This window comes from Aythya fuligula, chromosome Z (genome assembly GCF_009819795.1).
Source record: "Aythya fuligula isolate bAytFul2 chromosome Z, bAytFul2.pri, whole genome shotgun sequence".
NCBI classification, from domain to species: domain Eukaryota; kingdom Metazoa; phylum Chordata; class Aves; order Anseriformes; family Anatidae; genus Aythya; species Aythya fuligula.
Window position 1 is genome coordinate 84,858,750 of NC_045593.1, and position 21,638 is coordinate 84,880,387.

General features: G+C 43.7%; 1 protein-coding gene across 5 annotated transcripts in view; it reads right to left on the reverse strand.

Annotated features, from left to right (window-relative positions):
- PAX5 (paired box 5) overlaps positions 1-21,638 on the reverse strand; it is a 137,363-nt gene that overhangs the window by 56,391 nt on the left and 59,334 nt on the right. For all 5 annotated transcript variants that reach the window (XM_032206087.1, XM_032206086.1, XM_032206085.1 and 2 more), the window contains one exon: positions 6,995-7,124. In XM_032206087.1, the coding sequence (XP_032061978.1) occupies positions 6,995-7,124 (130 nt within the window). The remainder of the gene's footprint in view (positions 1-6,994; positions 7,125-21,638) is intronic.

The window sequence follows — 21,638 nt, forward strand, 5'->3', positions numbered from 1 at the left end:
GTGTAAGCTGCAAAATGCACTGCAAGCTACTCATCGGCAGATCTAACAGCACAAATTCATGGGGTCGTAGTGATGTGGAGAAGCAGACAAGCTAAGAGAGGTAAGCTGTGCCAGAGCTGTCCTGGCATGGCATGGGAGCAGATGAAGCTCCCTCACTTGAACATCTGCTGGAGGAACAAAAATAAAGCCCACTTCGAATGTTTTGCTCTGTGCTTCTTCTTTTCACAGAGCAACACAGAGTTCACGTCAGATTCCACTAAAATGAAATGCACTTCTCTGCTCTTCAGTGAGGCTGGTCGCAGTCACTTCGGGACTCTGCTAATGCAAACTGACTCTCCAGCCAACTGCAGTCAGGGCTGACTGTGGATTTGTCAATCTGCCCTCTACACTGTATTGGAAAGTCAAGCAAAGGTGTCAGTTTAGAACGACTTTGTCCTCTCAAAGTGATACTGACCATGCTGAAATCAGCAACCAGAGCAGGGAAAATGCATCTGTGGGTAATTAGTAACAATCACAGGCTGCTTGGAAACTGCTGACTACAGCAGTAATGAGCTGGGCACATGTCATTGGCTTGCAAATGGAGAGAGCATTTATGAACCATGGCAGCAAGCAGTAAGAGAACAATTTTTTTTTTAACTTAATATTTAATGTGGCATAAAAACGATGGAAAGAAATTGAGTGGCTCTCTAAACAGAGGTTTGGCTGGTGGTCTGTAACATAACAGAGCTGGTGGATGAAGCAGTACAGAGAACTGTCACTAAATTTTCCTTACACATATTCTAGCAGCAAGTGCCAGCATGAATGCCAGTGTTTAAGCAATCTTTTCATCTTCGAGAAATACCCTTTATCTTTTGCTCTACCAGCTTGCCAGGAAATAGGAATCTTAACATTACATGCAGAGGATCTTCCGTATCTCAACCCTCAATATTACCTTGCAATCCAAACTGTGTTCTAGCACTAAGAAAAAATGAAAGACTATGATTATAATTCACTTAAGACCTCTGTTCTCCAATTCATTTGCATTAAATTCCTTATGATCTATTTTACAGCCTGAAGACTAACAGAATAAACTCTCTTCACAAATGGCAGCCCAGAGTCTCCAAACTTTCTAATGAAACTGATTAAGCCTGAACTGCAGATACCAGCCTGTAAAAGGACTAAGTATTCTTAGCCATAATAAAACCCATCCCAGTAATGCCTGTATGTCATATTTAATGATCTTCAATCCCCAAAATAAGTCTTTTAAACCCTGTTCCCACCAATTCTGTGTTGAAATGTTATGAAGTCACACATTCACACATTTATGGCTCTGCTTTACACTGATTAGAAGATTTCCTGATAAAAATAATATTTTCCATTAACAGATCTTAATATTACAATCCACTTGTGATTCTATTTTACACAGCCCTTGGTCTCATAACAATTAAGCCATTACAAATGTTTTTTATAATCTGGAATGTCAGCAGAGAAATGAGGTAAACCTGTCAAGCCATTATCACCACCAAACACAGACTGTAAATATTTTGTGGAGCTTTAACCACCCAATTTGACAACTGAAAACTGTGTTAGCTAGCAAGACTGAAACAGGTTGTTCCACACAGCTTTCAGTCTCCTCCTCTCAGTCTGCACACATCACAAGACAGCCTATCTGGAACAAGGAAGTTGGAAAGCCCTCAAGAAAAAAGAGTTAAGAAATTAAAAACAACCCGACATTTTGAATTTCAAGGGAAAAGAAGAAAAATAAATAAATAAATAATAAAAATAAATATAAATTAAAAAAAAAAAAATTAAAACAGGATTCATGACAGCCATTCCTCCTCCAAGAGGCAGCAGTTTACAGGAGAAACACTATCAGAAATCTGTGAGGCTCAGGTACTTTCCTGCAACACAAGGGCTCGAGATCCAGGACATGGTTCTAGCAGAATTTCTCCCATGAGTTAGTTCCTGATCACTAAAGCAGGGCTGACACAAAGCTAGCAGTTTTTCAGTTCTCTTATTTCTCACCTGCAGGGCAAGCAGGCGATCAGGCCCAGTCAGCATGGGTTTATGAAAGGCAGGTCCTGCTTGACAAACCTGATCTCCTTCTCTGACAAAGTGACGCACTTGGTGGATGAGGGGTAGGCTGTGGATGTGGTCTACCTTGACTTCAGCAAGGCTTTTGACACCGTTTCCCACAGCATTCTCCTCAAGAAACTGGCTGCTCTTGGCTTGGACTGGTGTACGTTTCGTTGGGTTAAAAATTGGCCGGGTAGCTGGGCCCAAAGAGTCGTGGTGAATGGAGTTAAATCCAGTTGGAGGCCGGTCACTAGTGCTGTTCCCCAGGGCTCGGTGCTGGGGCCGGTCCTCTTTAATATCTTCATCGATGATCTGGACGAGGGCATCGAGTGCACCCTCAGTAAGTTTGCAGATGACACCAAGTTAGGTGCGTGTGTTGATCTTCTCAGGGGTAGGAAGGCTCTGCAGGAGGATCTGGATAGGCTGGACCGATGGGGTGAGGCCAAGTGTATGAAGTTCAACAAGGCCAAATGCCGGGTCCTGCACCTTGGGCACAACAACCCCAAGCAGAGCTACAGACTGGGAGAGGAATGGTAGGAAAGCTGCCTGGCGGAGAAGGACCTGGGAGTGATGGTGGATAGTCGGCTGAATATGAGCCAGCAGTGTGCTCAGGTGGCCAAGAAGGCCAACAGCATCCTGGCTTGTATAAGAAGCAGTGTGGCCAGCAGGGCTAGGGAGGTGATCGTCCCCCTGTACTCAGCTCTGGTGAGGCCGCACCTCGAGTACTGTGTTCAGTTTTGAGCCCCTCGCTGCAAGAAGGACATTGAGGTGCTCAAGCAAGTCCAGAGAAGGGTAACGAAGCTGGTGAGGGGTCTGGAGAACAAGTCTTATGAGGAGCGGCTGAGGGAGCTGGGCTTGTTCAGCCTGGAGAAGAGGAGGCTCAGGGGCGACCTTATTGCTCTCTAAAGGTACCATAAAGGAGGCTGTAGCGAGGTGGGGGTTGGTCTGTTCTCCCACGTGCCTGGTGACAGGACGAGGGGGAATGGGCTAAAGTTGCACCAGGGGAGTTTTAGGTTGGCTGTTAGGAAGAACTTCTTTACCAAAAGGTTTGTTAGACATTGGAACAGGCTGCCCAGGGAAGTGGTGGAGTCACCATCCCTGGAGGTCTTTAAAAGACGTTTAGATGTAGAGCTTAGGGATATGGTTTAGTGGAGGACTTTTAGTGTTAGGTCAGAGGTTGGACTCGATGATCTTGAGGTCTCTTCCAACCTAGAAATTCTGTGATTCTGTGATTCTACCCCCACTGATCCATGATCCCAACTCAGAAACATTAAACCATAGCTTTTGTCAGAGCACAGACAACAAAAAAGCTCCCAGAAGGCAGACTACATCATGCCCTGTTAGGAAGTGTTTGTTGAACCCTGCACTAAAAACAATTATTGTGCAGTGTGTACCATTGTTCATCTCCTTCTAATTTTCAGTGGCATCTACTACAAATGCAAGGCCCATAGCAATACGCAGGTTTTGGTTACAAGCAAAAAGAGGATCAATAAATGTGTCTTGACTCCTGAATCCCCTGCCCCACCTAACAAAAAAAATAGAAAAAGAAACATGACTAAAAAAGCGTGTTAATTCTTGGGAGAAAATGCAGTAGTCTGTCCAGAGCTATGATGAGAACCATATCATCAAGTACACTTTAATTTACATGGCTTGTATGTTACAGGCACAAAGTATGGCTTGTTACTTAAATCTTCCTACCCCTGAGATCTGCACGTCCTCTCAGATCATTACAGAAGCCCCAGGGCAGAGAGCAGGACTCAGCTGTATGGTATGTGTCCAGCGCTACAGGGCTCAGGGCATGCCTTGGGCTTCTCAGTGCTTCCAAAATGTGAGCAGCACGAAGCTGCTATGGTGTAGGTTATGAAAGAAAAAGGGAGGATAGCACTTGGACAATCTTTTCAAGAAAATATATCAAAAAGCGTAGGTTTTTAAAGGGTTTTCATACACTTGTATAAATCTAAGTTTTATGAATGTAGGTGTTAGAAAACACTACAGCAATAGCAAATTAAAGATATAAATACCTACTGTCTTGTAAAATGTGTTCTGTTATAGCTCGCAACTTGTCACATTTAAGACCAACTGCAGGTTTTTTCTAGGCTTTCTACTCATAAAGCCTGCTCCACATGGTCAATGAGAACAAATAAATTTAAAATTTAGAACTTTTGTTCACGGGTATAAAGTCACAAGGAGAGCGCAAGAGAAGTATGTAACAAGCTTTGCAGCACCATTTCTGTAGTCAGCTCACCAAATGCTAAGAAAGTAGCAGTACAAGAAAATTGTCAGTCATGCCCAATAAGTAAGATAAGGATGCAATGGCTGCTCCCATGCTCTTTGAACTGTGGATGGATGTTTTGTACAATGAATTGAAGTGTCTACACAGGAGCACAGTCTGAAACACAAGTCTTGTTGTAAGCTGCCTCTGAACGAGCTGGTGTTAGCAGCTGTAGGAGCAGCAGAAACGTCCCAGTGGCAACAGAAGTAAGCTCTGTTATCTAAGAGGCCATGGAACATACATGCGCCCCAAGGTCATCTTTACAGGTGAAATCTATAGTCAGCCTTGCTTCTGGAAGGGACCAGCATGACCAGCACCCATAACAACACACTGACCAAATCTGACAACTCTTAGTGCTTCTGTCCATGTCAGCCTCTTGCAAAACAAAGTTAAAAAATAAGTAATAATTATCTATAGGATATCTGTGAGCTTGGCAAGGCCTTTTTATACTTTAAATCAAAACAAGTTCTTTTGCCATTTCGGTATATGCAGAAACTCAGAGTTTTAATGCACGTTGCTCAAAAGACTGTAATAAGTACTTTTTCCATTGCTAAATGTCACCTTACACTATTGTCAAGGCACCTAAAATTACTTGATTCCTTGAGAGTTACCATGCAATCTTCTCCATTCCTGGCTAATCAATATCACTGGGAGCCACATGTAAATGAGATGTTTTTAGAAACCCTATGAAACAAGGCTGGTTTGAGAATAAGATTTGTATTAGATTAGTATACATAGTATAGATCAGATCCTGGTGAAAGGCATATTCATGCCTGTTCTCTGTTAAAGGTTTCCCAAGCTCGTTCTTATCCATAATTCTTTATTTTCAACTATGCTTGGAACTCAGTTTATTCATCTCTTGCTAGACTTTTTTTTTTTCAAATGCTGGAAGGAACAACTGAACAACGTCAGTGCTGCCTGGAATATTCCTTTTTTGTTTGTTTGTTTGTTTTTATTTTTAATACCTTGAAAGAATAAGGAAGTATACTCTCATCAACTCCCAGGGCCCTGCCATAGTAGTAGCTGGCTTTATAAAACAAGTGAAATCTTGCTTGAACTCCTGGGTCCATCCTGCCTACTTCCAGAGACCTGAGGCTTGTGCAACTCACTTGCACAAGCTACGATCTGCTCTTCTCAGGCCCTCAGTAACTGGGCCTACAACAAAAGCTTCACCAGCAGTTCCAGCAAGCAGTCACTGCCATCGGGTAATTATCCCTATTGCTCCCCTTGCTGACTCTCTCATCGACTTGCCCACCTCTTCCCTCCCCAGACACATTGTGCTAGTATTCTAGTATTACACCACGAAGTACTGTGCCAGGGACACCACCTGGCTGAAAAGTAACTCTGTAGAGGGTGTTTTTTCCCGGGGGGGAGGGGAGGCTTGAAAGGGGGAGGGTCTTGGCTATTTTCCAGCCAGTTCAGTTTCATTATATGATTTCCTGCATGATTTCACACAGATGGGACGGCAGGGGGAATGCAATAAGCATGCGAAGTGCTTAAACCAGCATAAAAGAAAGAAGTGTTGCTGGAATATTAAAACAGCTTTTGGGTGAACCTGGTTTTGGCTAGGTACAGATCTTGGACAGGCAGTTTCTTAGAGGAAGACAGAAGCAAGAAAGCATTCAAGTTTTCTATCATTTCCTTTCCTTCCTAAGTCTCACTCCACATAATGCAATTTAATAATTTCTTGCTTCTCACCTACTAGATGAGATTGCAGTGCTTTCAAGATAAGGTAATAAATAATATAAAAATAATAAAAATAAAAAAATAATATAAGAAAAACAGTATCATTTTCAATTTTAGCAACAAAATAAACATGTAAATCCAATCCCTGGCAAAACACAGAAAATTCATTGATAAAATCTCTACAAGTTAGACTTAAGGACAAAAGTAATACACAGGAGTAACATACATAGGAAACGGTCCCTGAACTTTTTTAATCCTGGTTGGTTTGTTGCTGGATTTGTTATGTCTTTTTTTTTTTCTTTTTTCTTTTTTTTTTTTTGTGACTCCCACAATTCTTTTGGGACACAGCTTCATGTATTTCTTATAATTTGAGCAGTCTCCTTCCACATGATGTGGACAGTCCCAAATAAACAGAGGACCATGGCATTATCAAATTCCAGCTGTTCCTTAACTCTTACCCTATACCTTCTTAATAAGGTCTCGCTTAAATGCAGACAATCCTAGAACAAACAATTGCTTTCCACTTAAATGTTCCATCTTAGTGCAAAATTACAGGTCCATAAGTCTAAAACATGAATTTTGTAGAAAACAAAAGCATCCAAAATTCAAGTTAGCTTGAATGCCATAAAAATCTCATCCAGACTAAAATGCCAGCTGCCTTTATGAAAAACAGGCCACAAATCCCAAAAGCACAGGCAAGCATCTGATTTTCTGTTAAGTGTTAGTTTTTTTTTACAAGAGCGGGTTTGGGGTGGAGAGGCGTATTCCATCCTACTTCATCTGTTGGCTCCAAGGAATACTAATGATTTATACAATCCACACAATGACTACCAACAGAGCTGCTGTAAAATCACATGGTTACAAGGAGACTTTTGAGTGAATAACTACACGTCTGAGACAACTCCTTCATTAAGAGCATCACCCTACAATGTACATGTGTACTTCTTCACATCATTTATCAGTGTATAACAAACTAATTACCTGTTACGATAGGATATGACTGAGGTCCAGGAACACTTGCTCCTAAATCTGCAGAAGTAGGGCTGGTTATATTGGCCTTCATGTCATCCAATCCACCAGCTAATGATGCCATGGCTGAGTATTCAGTTGCCTGGAAAAAGAAACAAAAGACATTTTACCAATAATAAATTCACTATTCAACAGCTTTTGCCTGTATGGCAAAATGCAATGCAGAACTCTGAAATCTTTTGTTCAGTCAGACTGGCTACTTTTAAGGCAGTACGTGGGTAGCGTAAACAGCAGTGTTAAGCAGTCAAAATAATAAACGGGTCTGTTCTTATCACTGGTGTTCTTGGAGAACACCAAAATGAGCTTTCTTTATAAACTGAAATCCAAACTCACAAATATGTCACAAAGCTTTCTTTAAAAAAGAAGTTTTGTAGACCAAAATGGGGACCATAACTGTCGAGTGTAAGTTATTTGCTTGTTAGAGAGAACTGTTCAAGTCAGTTAACCTGAACTCTCCTTAGTTCATTGGTGGCATTTGAAGAGACACACACTAATGAACAGGTGGGAATAGAGGGGTCCAGTTTCCAGTTTCACTTAGGCATACTTCATTTCCTTATAATTTCATAAGAAATAGTTTGCACTTAAATAAAAGCACTTGCTTAATTTGTAGCCAACTGTTTCAAAATCCAAATTATTTAAAAATAAATAAACTGACTGTTGTAAGGGTGCTCTCTCATCTCATGGTAATTCTTTAACCTCATTAGCTGAAGCTACAGTAAATGAGCACAGGTCCTCAGAAGTCAGAATCCTTCTGTCCTATAGCTCTGTCAAAGTCCATGTAGCTATGACAATCTAAAGCAGGTGAGGTCAACTCACACATCCAGTTTTCTGCCATATACATGGCAGAAAGCTCATCTTCATTTGCCCATTTGCCTTTTTCCTTAATTTTTTATTAGTGGTATCATTCACAAAAATGGGAACTTTCAAAGTTTTCCCTTCCCTATTGCTATTTCCACTTTAAATTTTAATCCCTTATTTGAGAAATTGTAATCACATACACAATAATCAGATGATTATGACTTCAAGTGGAGAACAGGCAACAGAAGCAGACAAAATTAAACAACTCCAAGGCTGATTCCCACTGTATTAATGCAGATGTAGCTGTGCAGAGCTGAAGTTATGAGTGATTACTTAAGCCCTCAGTGATTTTTTTGAGCAAACAAATCAAAATGTTAACTTTTTGTTTTGTTTTGTTTGTATTTACTTCGAGGAAAAAAAACATGTCTTGTGTGAATACATTTTTCTCCTTGAAAGTTTCTTAGAATGCATACAATTTGAGATTTACTACGAGCTGAGTACTTTGGGTCAAATATACCTGTTTGTGTCTCCGTTGCTCAGTTCTTACTTAAGCTGAACATAATTTAACTTGATAACCTATTAGTAGTAGGTTTATATTGATCAAAGCATGCTTCATTCAAGGATGCAACCTGTGTGAGGCACAAGCACCCCTATCACCTTGAAAGATCTCCCACACGAACCTCTTCCAGATGAGTGCGTCAAATGTGTTTTGCCAAAGTGAATAGCTGCTGGCCACCCTCTCTCTTCACCCTGCTCATGGATCAGCACTGCAGGGTCCTCTGGATCAAAGACTCTCATCAAGAACTTCTCATCAAAGACTCATCATCATCTCCATTCTTCCCTTTGCATTAGATTTCTCCTATTCCTCAGCCTTTTCAGCTTATTCCTCCTCCAAAACTCCCCTCACCCCTATGTTATCCTTGCCTTCATGAGCCCAGTCTCTTTCTTCTAACACTGTTGCCTCAGAGATATGCACTGCCTGCACCTCTGCTTCAGCTCTACTTCTGCACCTTGGCAATCCCTGCCCTTTGGGAAGACCTTTGGGAGGAGCAGCACTCCTCTGTGCTGTCACCAGTGCAACCAAAGTTCTTTGGTCTAGTCTCACATCCTACCCAAAAAAAATCATCACAGACCCTGTTTAGTCTGCCAGGCTGCCCACGGGCCCTGTCCCTCGCTGCAGTACTTGCTCTGTGTGGAGCTGCCAGCCTTCCCACACGGCTCCAGAGTCCTGTGTCTGCAACCCCACTTGGGGATGTGCATACTTAGCAGCATAGCTGAACTTTTTAGCTTCCTGAAGCCCTGACCTGAAAAGAGACTGGATGAACAAAGCATGGCTGAAGTTCTGCAGAGACATCGCAGGCAGCTGGTGCTGTCCTCGCAGCGTGGGATGTGCAGGAAGCACAGCAGGGAGAAAGCTGTCCTGCTCTCTTACATTGGGGATGGTATTTCTGCAGTCTGGAGAAAAGCACACACCCACCCCTAGACTCCTTGTTTTACTCCTGATGCTCTAAGAAGTTGTTTTACTCCTGATGCTCTAAGAAGTTGTAAATGCACTACGGTCAGACCTGGCAATCTCTTCAGAGCTTCCTACATTTCTTTGATCTGCCACGAAGCAGAGTGTGAATGTGGTTTCACACTGCTGAAGGGGACGCTGATAGTTTGGGCTCAGCTGAGAGAAAGCACACTGCAGTGCCACATGCTGGGTCACACACAGCCCCCTACAGTCAAAAGGTGCTATAGGGGCTGCTACTCCTTGCTCAAACCCAACTGAAAACAGCCCAGGACCCCACATGAAAAATCCCTGCCATGAGAGTGCAGAGCATTCTGCGAAATGTCAAAACATTGCAGCTTTCTTCAGCTTTGAGGTCCTAGTAACTGACCTAGGAGGACACTGTAACAGGAACAGGTCTCACATTTTAACTGTAGTGATCTGAAAACACCACATCAACTAAACGACAGCTGGGCTTTTCAAGCTGGGAGGGATTTACCCGTTTTCAGTAGCAGAAGCAGATAGCTAGAAGGGTATAGCACACTCTGCTGGGAGCAAGGACAATGGCATACCTGTGCTCTGTGTCACCCTGCACAGGGAGCAGGAACCTGATGGTGTGTGCACCACGGGAGGAGATGGAGGCCAGCCTGCACCTGCCTGCTATGGAGGTAAGAATACTGGGATTTTCAGGGATTTTCCTGTTTTTGCACTTTTCCCACGGCAAAACCATGCCAGCATCCCTCCTCGGAGCCACCAGCTGTTGCCCACACACCTGCAGCCAGGCCAAAGAGCTGCAGATGAGCAGCTGATCTGGGGCTACCAGACACCACACCAAACAGACACAAGCCCATTGCTGCTCCAGACCCACCACAACTGACTCGCAGCCACATTGTCCAGGTCAAGGTGAGCCCATTAAACACCTCTGTGGTCAAAGCGCCTACCACAAGGCACTCAGGGGGCAGCCAAGGCCAGCACCAGGCTAATGCAGCAGCACTAGTCAGGAGGAGGGCAGGCAGCTTTGGAAAGAGAAGGAAGCGTGCCGCTGCAGAAGGTGTCTCTCGTTGCCAAGCTGTGAGATGCTGTAATGAGCCCTGTGCTCAGCACTTTGAAGAGAGGTCCCCATCCCTTGAAACAGGTGGGTGCAGACCTGCGGGACAGCAGGCAGCCAGGGGATGAACCCTGGAGCACAGGGGGCTCAGAATTTGGCTTCTCCACTTCTACATGTAAGCCAGCACTGCTGGCAGTGACAAGCGGCCCAGATGTGACCATGAGGCCTCTCCCTCTGCAGCAGGAAGCCCGACCTGCTTGGTAGGTGAAAAAGCAAGAGTCGGGTGTTCAGTACCCTAGAAATTACCTGAAAAATGACTGCCTGCGGTTGTACCACGTACTGTCTCATCAGCATGGAGCACCACTGCCATAGCATGGAGGAGAGAAAACACAGACATGTGAAACGAGGAATATATAAAAGGGGAGAGACTGAGGACAAACTGAAAGGAGAGGCCAGACAGGGTCTCATGCTCGCCCTGCCCCATCCCTTTTGGCTCAGGAGGACCTGGTGCTGGGCAAAGGAGCTGGACAGGGGAGAAGCCGGGGTAGTGAGGAGAGGGGTGGCCACTTTGTGTGCTAGGGCAGCAGTTCACCCTATGCCTCACACAGGAGCGTCCACACGGTGCTTTTCCTGCCAACCTTCATTGTGTGAAGATGGGAAAGTTTCTACTCCGGCAGAAGTTTCACATCCACCTTAATTTCAGAGGCTTTATTTCCAGGTATTTCCTCCGTGGCGCCCCTCGCCCACATCTGTGCACTGGCATTGCCAGCAGCACTGAGATGTGTGGGCAGTCACAGGCTGGTGCCTTCCTTCACGTGGTGTTGGGCAGACTCTGTGGCACCAGGGCACTTGGTAGGTGTCATTTACAATCTCTCTCTAAGTACCATCCCATCCGCTTTATGGAAGGGGAAATTGAGGCAGAGTCCCACATTTATAGGAATAATTGTGCCAGTGGGCACTTTTCAGAAGTCACTGGGGCCAGGAGAAATAACTGGAGTGCGAGCTGGGTGTCTGTCTCTCTTCATGGCATGCAGTAGGTACTGAACCAATTCTCACAGCAAGTACCTACAGGGGGAAGAGCTCCCTCCACACCCTGCATGCAAATACCCATCACCAGCCCATGGGGATGTGAACACATGAGGATGAGAAGGAAACAATCAACTTTTATGCATGTATTACAACCTTCTGTAGAAAACACATGAAACTACCTGCTGTGTCCATGCCAATTCTGCTGCCTTCAGTTTCTCAGCTACACATTTAGAGGGACAACTTCAGTCACCAAGAGCTGACAGAGCATCCTGAACCGCAGCAGCTCACAGGAGCCTTGTACCCAGCCCTATCTTTCACACCTTGTTGCACCACCAGAAGACAAGCTGTGGCATGAAAGAGATTTGTGAGAGGTGGTGAAGGCGATGAGCATATGTTGGGAAAAGAGGTGCAGGAGTACATTGGTACTGTTCGCAAACTATTTCAGGGAGGTTGTGGAGTCTCCTTCTCTGGAGATACTCAAGGCCCGTCTGGATGCCTACCTGGGCAGCCTGATCTAGGGAACCTGCTTTGGCAGGGAGGTTGGACCCGATGATCTCTGGAGGTCCCTTCCAACCCCTTCAGTTCCGTGATTCTGTGATTCTGTAACATACACAGCATGGCAGAAGGCACACTGGCATCTCCCGTGACACCACAGTAAAGTGGTGAGATAACCCATCACTGGCTTCACACTATACTTTTTCTGACAAAGATGCCTGTGTATAAATCACCAGAAGGTCAACAGACCCTACAGATAGAGCTGCTGTCTCTTCACAATATATCCAGAACAGACAAAGGAGGGCATGTAGTGGGGAAAAAGGGCATTCCCTAAAACAGCCCAGTGCTGGGATCCAGCATGGGAAACTTGCAGAGGTAAGGGGGGGATTCTTCTGTGCAAGGGTCTGGGGTTAGCCCTGCAGCAGTGCTGCAATCCGGGCAGTGCTAAGCAAACGCATTCCCCTCTGCTCCCTCTTCCCCCCTTCCAGTGGCACAGACCCTGCACCCCCCTCATGAGACCACTTCAGGAAAAGACAGAAAAGAGGTGCCTGCTACACAGGGAAAGTGACTATCCAAAGGAGCCAGCTGGCATCCTGTGGGACTTGCACATGTTGCTTTTGCATCTGCTCCGTTCTCCAAATCACACCTGCAAAAAAAACAAGCAGGCATAAAGCAACGTGTCTTGTGCCTTCCTGCTACTCGCATGGCTGCCTTCAGACCAACAGTGTTGCTTGGCATGCAGCACCTAAAGAAAACCCCTGCCTGACGCAACACAACGGTGGCTTGGGCTGCCAGAGCACAGCACCAGCCTGGGGGCTTCAGGGCTTGGCACTGCTTCGGTGCTGACCGCGCTTGCAGCCTGCCTCTCCCGAGCAGACCAGCTGGCAGTGAGACAGGCATGTCACAGGGGGCCCTCACTGATCAACACAGCTTTTACTGTTCAGGGCAGATGCTGATCTGAGGTCTCCTTAAAGGTGTAGTGCTGTCCACTTGGTCACTCAGCCCAGGTCACAGCTCTGCTAATCTGTCGTGGCAGCAGCAAGCAAGAGCTCATACTTAACAGATCCAAGTCATCCTGTCGTAATACTTTCAAAATTAATAAAGAAAGGCAGAACTAGCAGACACCAGGCAGGCTTTCTACTGAAACCCCCACACCAGCCTCACAAAGGGAAGAAATTCGTAACATTAGATATGGTTCGGAGAGCTTAATCCAAAGCAGCTTTAATTGATCTCCCCAGGCTTTCAGAAACTCGGTGCCACATGCAGCTGCACGGGCACTGGTGCTATTCGGTCTTAAATTTTATGGGAATGGGAAATTCATTCCGAAGCCCTCCTCCTCAACCGCCTCGGATTTGGACTGGAAAGGCATCTGAAAAGCCATATATCAAAGCCTTGTCGCTGCCACCCCATCAGCCACCCCTCCATTTTATAATTTACATCACATTTCCTGCTCTACTCACTGCTATCACTGAAACTAATTCTGGTTTGGAATAAAACCCATTTACACAGCTAATTGGAGCTGTACTCTAATTTCTCTTTTTTTGTTGTTTTGGTTTGGTTTGGTTTGGTTTTTGGTAGCATTTGGCTCTTACTCTCTTAAACGGCATGAAAATTTGATTTCAGTGATAAAGCCTTTTTTCCCTCTGTGTAAACAGAAGATTTCTAAAACTCCCTTTCACAAAAGAAAAAAAAATGTTAAAAATAATAATAATAATAACAGCAGTGCTTCATTTTAACCCAAATCCAATTAGGATTGTGTAAATCCCCAGAGATTCTTCTGAAAACAAGGGGAATTAGTACACCCTGCCATGAACACAATTGCCCTCATACTTCAGAATAGCTGACTGGCTTTTGACCTAAATCTTCAGATTATCTGCATGTGGGACACTCTACTCTACATTTTACTTTTCCACAGTGAGATCCATAAGCAGACGAGCCCATTCTCAGATTTTCCAAAGGGATCCCCAAATCCAATCTAAATGCCTAGAATTTACCTGGTTTTCTTTTATACATATAAATAACTGCATTTCCATTCGCTCTTTGTTTCTCATTTTCATTTTCTTCTAATATCTGCATGTAAATGTCTGAAAATAGCATCTGTAATTGAAGATTATGAAGTATAGCCAGCTCCTGACAGGCTGCTAAGGAAGATGGATTATCCTCATTTTTCTGTAAATTTTGTCAATTTTGGAATTCATAAGCTATCAACACTGATCAAAATGTGAACACACAGCTGTGTCAAAAAGAAAGGCGCAAGGACATTGTGGCTCCTGCGTTCCCGCAGAGGCTGGGTCTCCTGACCCTCCCCCAGCCGGAGCCGAGCACGGTGCAGGGATTATTCCTGGCCACTCATGGTATTTACCCCCCCTCAAAAAAAATCAAATAAATAAATTGAAAGTACGCAAATTCTCTTGTGCGCTGATTCAAATCACAAAGTGTAATTTATTGCATGTTCTCCCTTTTTATTTATCCCTAAGTAGTAAACACGATTTCCATTCAGGGGGTTCGTTATGTTCCACTCCTACCAGACAATCACAGCACACTTGAGGCAATTGTTTAGTCTCTTCCTCTCAATTTTCCCATTACTGGGAGTAAGTACTGTTGGGACTCTTTAATAGCCCGACTGCAGCCCATATCAATAACAGATGAGGTTTAATCGTCCAATACAAAAATTATTTAGGCTCAGTAAGGACATTCAATGTCATTTGCATAATGGCATTCCTATCCTGAGCACCCAACCCATCGTGCATAAACAAGGCCCTGGGACTATAAATAATAATAAATCATGACGTCCATGCTCCTCTTGCTGTAATAGGAGCCTCTCTTTGTAGAAATTATTTCAGCAGGAAATGGGCACTGCAATTTTAAAGACGTGGCATTCCACAGACCAGTAAATCACACTCGCGCACGCACACACACACGCGCACACCCTCCACAGAGGCTGCCCATGGTGAACAACAAAACCCCATGAAACGGCAGCACAGAAAACAACCAGCACTTGTGGCAGAAAATGTTCTTTTGTTGTTGTTTTGTTATTTTTCTAAGCAGAACTAGCAAATTGAGTAAAACCAAGGTCTGAATAGAGTGAATTGTGCCTAGGCATGCATATGCAAGGCTGACTGACTTCATTTCAAATTTGAATTGTGACCTGTCTCCAGCCTCAGAGATTACCTAGAGCAAAATTAACTACAGTAGGAAGCAGTTATTTCCAACCAAAATGAGAAGTGCATAACTAGACATGTCTGCCTGGATTTAACGAGCAGAGCCACATGGGATGCTCTTCCACTGCCTCCAGTGGGAGTGCTCAGCTGGGCTGCTTTTATTCCCAGCCATGCAGAAGCCTGTGGAGCTGCGGCCAAGGAGCAGCTGACCTCGGGGAAGGAGACTCCTCTCCAGGGTCACCGTGTGGTTTGTGGGATGTGCCAGTCCCCCATCCCTGGGCGAGGAGGGGGACAACCAGGCCAGTTGGACAGCATGCAAAGGCCTTTCAGCATTGGAAAGGATGGCTGTGGATGCAGCACAAAACCAGCCAAAAAGGAAGGCTGGGGCCACAGTCACTGCAGGCCACACTGTCAGACCTGGCTCTCTCTATAACCTGTGGTGAAAAGCATCCCTGACTCCTAGTGAGATGCCCACAGCAACACCACCACCTCATATCAGGCAAGAAGAGGAAACTAAGTCTGCTGCCTGGCTGTCTCTTGCCCTCAGCATCTTTGAGCCTCTTCTGGAAGGCTTGGTGGGAAGAAAGCAAAGGCCTGCACATGCTTCAAGACATTTTTTAACAAAGCCTTTCGTAGATTCATTAAAAGCACCAGTCACCTGCCTGGGGCAGAGAAAGCCAGCAGTCTCTTCCTACTGGTTTGTAAGGAGAAGTTTCCACAGAAAATCATGACAAGGCCTCCCAAAAAAAAAAAAATAAATAAATAAATAAATAAAAAAATACACATACATCTCAGTGAGCTATAGCGATTTCTAATTTTCAGATTCACCAGGCAAGTAACAAGTGTTCAAATGAACAATGACAGGACAACAATGGTGACAGCTGATCTCTGCTTTTGCTGTGATTTGCATCTCCACACATCCATCCTCAACTGCTCATTTGTCTATGTCTCCCAGTAAAAACATTCTTCAGTTTCTTCAGAAACACTATCTCCTCTATTGCACACTCTCCTTCATTAACCCTGTCCAGGCTACTTGTTCATCAAGTGTCCTTTCACAGTCTCTGCATGGGTTCTTTCTCACCATATAAATGCCAGTGCTTCCTGTTGTGGTTTAACTCAGCAGGCAGGGAAGCACCATGCAGCCATGTGCTCACTCCCACAGTGGGATGGTGGAGAGAATCAGAAAAAAAAAAAAAAAAAAAAAAAGTAAAACTCGTGGGTTTAGATAAGGACAGTTCGATAGGACAGAAAAGAAAGTGAAAATAACAATAATATTAATAATGATAAAAGAATACACAAAACAAGTGATGCACAATGCAATTACTCAGCACCTCCTGGCCAATGCCCAGCTAGAGCACAAGGGGTAGCACCCCCAGCCAACTCCTCCAATATTTATTGTTCAGCATGAAGCCACATGGTGTGGGACCTTGGCCACTTGGGGTCAGCTCTCCTGGCTGTGTCCTTTCCCAGCTTCTTGCACACCCCAGCCTCCTCAGTGTGAGAAGCTGAAAAGCCCTCGAGTGTAAGTACTGCTCAACAACTAAAACAAACTAAAACACAGTTTCATTTCCTGAGGAGTACAAAAATTGCCTAACACGCTTTCAGGAACCTCTCACCAGCTGTTCTTAGCACCAGCATTGCATGCTCATCCTCCTGACGCCGGCACCATCATCAACTATATGAGTGTCTTTGCCTCAAAACAGCAGCTCCCCTGTCCTCTTCCTCCTCCCTTGGAGGGAGTCCCTCATTTCCTCCTGTCCAGCTTTTGCTGTGGGTTCATGTAGTTTTTTTTTTTCATATCTTGCTCTTTCCCTATGCTTTTCTCTTCATGAATTGTCTCAACCCCAGCACAAATGAAATGACCACCTCACTATTTTCTTTTCAGCAGATTCTATCCTTCTACACATAGTGCCAAAAAGGATCACCCAATTAAAATAACACATAACATATTCAATGCTGATGGAACAATAGTTTTTGTATTTCTTTAAAACCAGCACAAAATCACTTTATGCCATTCATTGTCATAAGATATTACTAAAACACATTGTTTTTCATTATTCTGAAAGGAACTAGACACTTTCATCAACAACAGTAAGAATTTCAGCCATAGGGGGAGGGAAGATGTACAATCCTCCTATTATGGTGGCTCTGCTGCTTCCACTGAGGCATCTAAGCACAGAAGAAAATGCAACCTGCAGTAGAGCCATTCATATTTCCTTACTGAAAAAATATGAAGCAGAAATACGAGGCACACTAGGAATGTGCATGAGGTTTACATCTATGTTGCTACATATCTTTAATCTGCGGTACCAACTGCTCCTGACCCTTGAGATGTCATGTGCACATTTCTAAGAACAACATTTGTATGTTCATAACAGTTTCAGATGAACTATCTCAAGGTATTTAACAAATGCTGTCTGAGACAGTCACCAGTACTCCTTTTATAACTGTCTGTTATACAGATGAAGAGAATGAGTATCATGAAGGTAACAACTAAACACCTAAAAGAGTCCACAGGTTACAGCTGACTCCCTTCCTGCCACATCCTTCTTTCTATATGATCAATAGTATACAAAAATAAGGGTCCTAACAGACCACATGAGTAGCAGACAACCTAATAAAGTTGGAAATACCACCAGGTCAAGTGTGAGATTCATATGTTTTTGCTTTGTGACTTCTCTGCCCCAAGTCTCTTTTGTATGACTTCTACTGGGACTCTGAGCAGCAGCTCATTCAGCTTTTCTATGCTTCATATTGTATGCAATACACTTATTTCAAAACAGTAACACACGGCAAAAGGATCTGGGCAATGTTTACCACTTCAGGTACACTTAATCTGTACCCACATGAAGAACAATGGAGAAAGACGCAGAATTTGCAGTATTTTATGTCATGCTGCGAAGTCAAAGATGAACAAATCCTTTCAAACCACAAACTCTTGATTTCAGGCCACTTTGAAAGCTAGACAAAAACATTAGTATTAGTATGTTCTAAAAGACTTCAATTTATTTTTCATATTTGTGTTCCTGAGAGCCAGGTGAACCCATGGTAGATTGAAGTCCTCTATTTTACATTTTGTTGGAAGCAACTATTCCTACAAAGCTAAAGTCCCAATCAAATTGCCAGTGTGAAATTGGCCCCATAAAGCAAACAAGCAAACATTCTTCCAAAGCTTCCTTCTTTCATGTCTTCACTGTACCCAAGGCTGGAATGGGGAGGGCCACAACACTGCAAGACAGTTTTCATGTGGGAAAGCCAAAAATATAAGGACAAACCTTGTTCTCAAAGATTTACTGATCACTTGTTAACTGTGTCTTCAGGGGAGTTTAGATAGGCAGTGGGAACTGAACGAAGTGGAAAAACAGCCCTTGCACAGACAGCGGGCTTTGAGTCCTTAACCCAAGGTCTCTGTGCAGCAACAAGATAGGGCACAGAGAAGCTAGTAAAAGAGGGCTTTGGAGAACCACAAGCGCAGAAATACTCCCTTGTCCTCAGATACACTCTCTGAAAGGTTCACATGAATGAAAACACTTTGTATGGAAAAAATTTGGGGAGTGATGTGGTGCTTTCTTTTACATTACACTCACTAACACTTAACAGGCATTTAACCAAATGCATGTCAGAGGTTAAATCTTGAGATATTTGTTTTCCCTTCGCTAATTGGCTGAAACCCACTGACAACTAAACCTGACAGGCAGCAAATGTGTGGAGTTTCAGAGACAGGACACTGGCAGTCTGTCCTCACAGGGACCAGGGTAGGCAGGATCACCTACCTACCTCTGAGACACCGACCCCCACATTTAAATATCTCAGTTCACCCTGCCTTCCTGGGGCAGCGAAACTGTTTATTCTGCTGTATAAAAGCAGCCTAGAAAGTCGGCACACAGATGTGAAAAACAAAGCAAAACAGAAAAAGGTAGGCAGATGATAAAGCATGGTACATACACTTGAGGCCTTGCACCTCCTCACTCTTGTGAAAGACCCCAGTGAGAGATCTTCTGCATGGAAAAGTCATCAAAGATGACAGGTTTGCAGGAAATATTTTAGTTTTTGTCAAAATGTCTTCTTGACAGGTTAACTAGATACACTGCTTTTTAATAATCATCATTTTCCTGCTAAAATCATTTTTGCAGCTATGCTGAAAATGTCCAGGTGCTGCACAGGCATCAAAACATCCCAACAAGAAAACAGGTTCAGAAAATCAGAAGGGAACCTCACTGTTTATATGACACACCTGACAGCTGTCCCATTTTAATGACAGAAGTATATCTGGGGGTCATGTTTTCAAACTCTTCTCCACAACCACAAGAACCAGTGAAAAAATGTTTGCCTCAATGAAAACACAGACATGAGATCTATAGCTTCAAAAAAAACTCCCATCAGTGTAAAGCCTCACAACCTGGCAACCTTTTCTAGCTTAGCCTTTTGGATATCACTCAACACATGACTTGTCTGGACTACCTCAGAAATCAACTTGGAGGGACATCTGCAACATGGAAAATGACCAAGAGAACCCCTGTCTCTCTGTGGTTGCCATTATTCAATTATATTTTCAAGGAGAGGAGAAGGACTGAAACCATGCCCTACATGTTACATTGCTCTCTTCACGCAAGAGCCTTCCTAATTTCAGAGTAATTATTTTTTCAGTTCAGCAAATTCTGCTGCCACACAATTTTTAAGCAGCCACTATTGATATGAGCAGAGAGGAATTTTGAAATTAGCTTTTTCTTTTTTTTTTGTCTAGAAGTAGCTCATCTCTACAATTCCTTTATGTCATCATACAACCACTTTGTTGCATGTTTCATTCAATTCCTTACTCAACAAATGGCAACCCAAAACTACTGCATTCTTCTGAAAAGCCAGCATCTGCTCTGAGAACATTGTATTCAACAGAGAGGGGCCTTCCACCCCAGCCAGCTCTTCATCTCACCTTCTGTGCTGTGTGAATCAGGTGCTACTCTCATGCCTATAACTACATGTATGCTTTTCACATTCTCCATTGTAATTGTACAAACATTTCTCCAAGTCACAGCATAAAAGCTGGAGTGAAGAGCAAGTAGCTGGACATCAGTGTCATAGGATAATTCAGGTTGGAAGGAACTTCTGAAAGCATTGTTGAGAAATTAAAAGTCTCTTAAAGCAGGGCCAGCCATTGGGTCAGGGATTTATCCAGTGTCATCTTGAAAACTGCCATGGGTGGAGATGGCACAACTTCACAGGGCAGCCTCTTCCACTCCTAGAGCATCCCCAGGATGAAAACTTTCTTATACCCTGAGCTCTCCTGCATCATTTCATGCCCACTGTCTCTTGCATTGCCACACTGCACTGCTAGGAAGAGGTTGGCTCCTTTCAAATCCTTTAACACATCAAGATATTCAGCTCTTCACACACTTTACGTGGAACATCTTGAGAAACCTGTTTGCTGACTTAAGTAACAGATTTAGGAAAAGCCCACAAATGAGCTCGGACCAGCAGTGACTTCCAAACCAATGGGTGGAAGTTTTATTGGGGTCTATTCGAAGCCTGTGGGACCCAGACATTCACTGGAAACCAAGAAAATAAGTCTTGTTCCCATTCTTCAAATGCCGGTGCAAACCCCTTCCGTCCGAATGCAATGTGAGCAGGCACCACATTAAATAAATCAACAGGAAAGTGTGTTTGCTTATAGATTCCTCTTTCCCTCTCTTACAGGGCTAACATGGAGAGAAGGAAGTAGGTCAGTTTTGATGTGGCTGATGGGGGCCATTACAAGAAGTTGTCTTTTTCCACGGAGAAAATCAGCTTCAAGACAGTTCCTGATGTGGTTTTCCTACACATACAGAACACAACAAATATCCATACTGTAAACCACATGGATGACTCCATCTGTTATTTTTCAAAGGGACAAAGACTACATGAGCAATTACGATTCTACTCATCTCATTCATATATATTATGCTTTGATGTGATATTAAAAATGTAATGTGTGGCCAGTACATCACTGCTCAACATGGACAATGTCCACTGTTTGCCTAGCTACTCTCTATGCCCTTTTTTTTACACACAGACTTTCAATTAACTGTCTCCTAACAACACAAAACCTTGGAAGAAAGACTCTGCTTAAGACAAAGATTTGATTTTTTATTATTATTTTAAACACACTAAAGTGATAAACTTTATTTCTCTTTCTATATTGAAAAAAAAAAAAAAAAAAAAAAAAAAAAAGATGCTATTGATCAGCAAACTATATGATGATCAAATGTACTGGGTCTGGCTGGAATGTTAACTTCCCGGCAGCAGCCCATTCAGTGCCGTACTCTGTACTTGTAGCTGGAACAGCAGTGTTATCACACCAGTGTTGTGTCTACTGCTGAGCAGCAGTGGCACAGCATTGGGCCTTTCTCTAACCCTCCTAGGGGGTGGGCAAAAAGGGAGGAGAGAAACATCACTAGGGCAGCTGACCTAAACCAATCAAAGGGATATTCCATACCATGTGGTGTCACACTCAGCAATAAAAGGTGGAAACAGGAAGAAGAGGGGAGGGGTGGGCTGTCGTTGGGAAACATCGGTCCTCCTCTCAAACACCGGCTGCGTGCG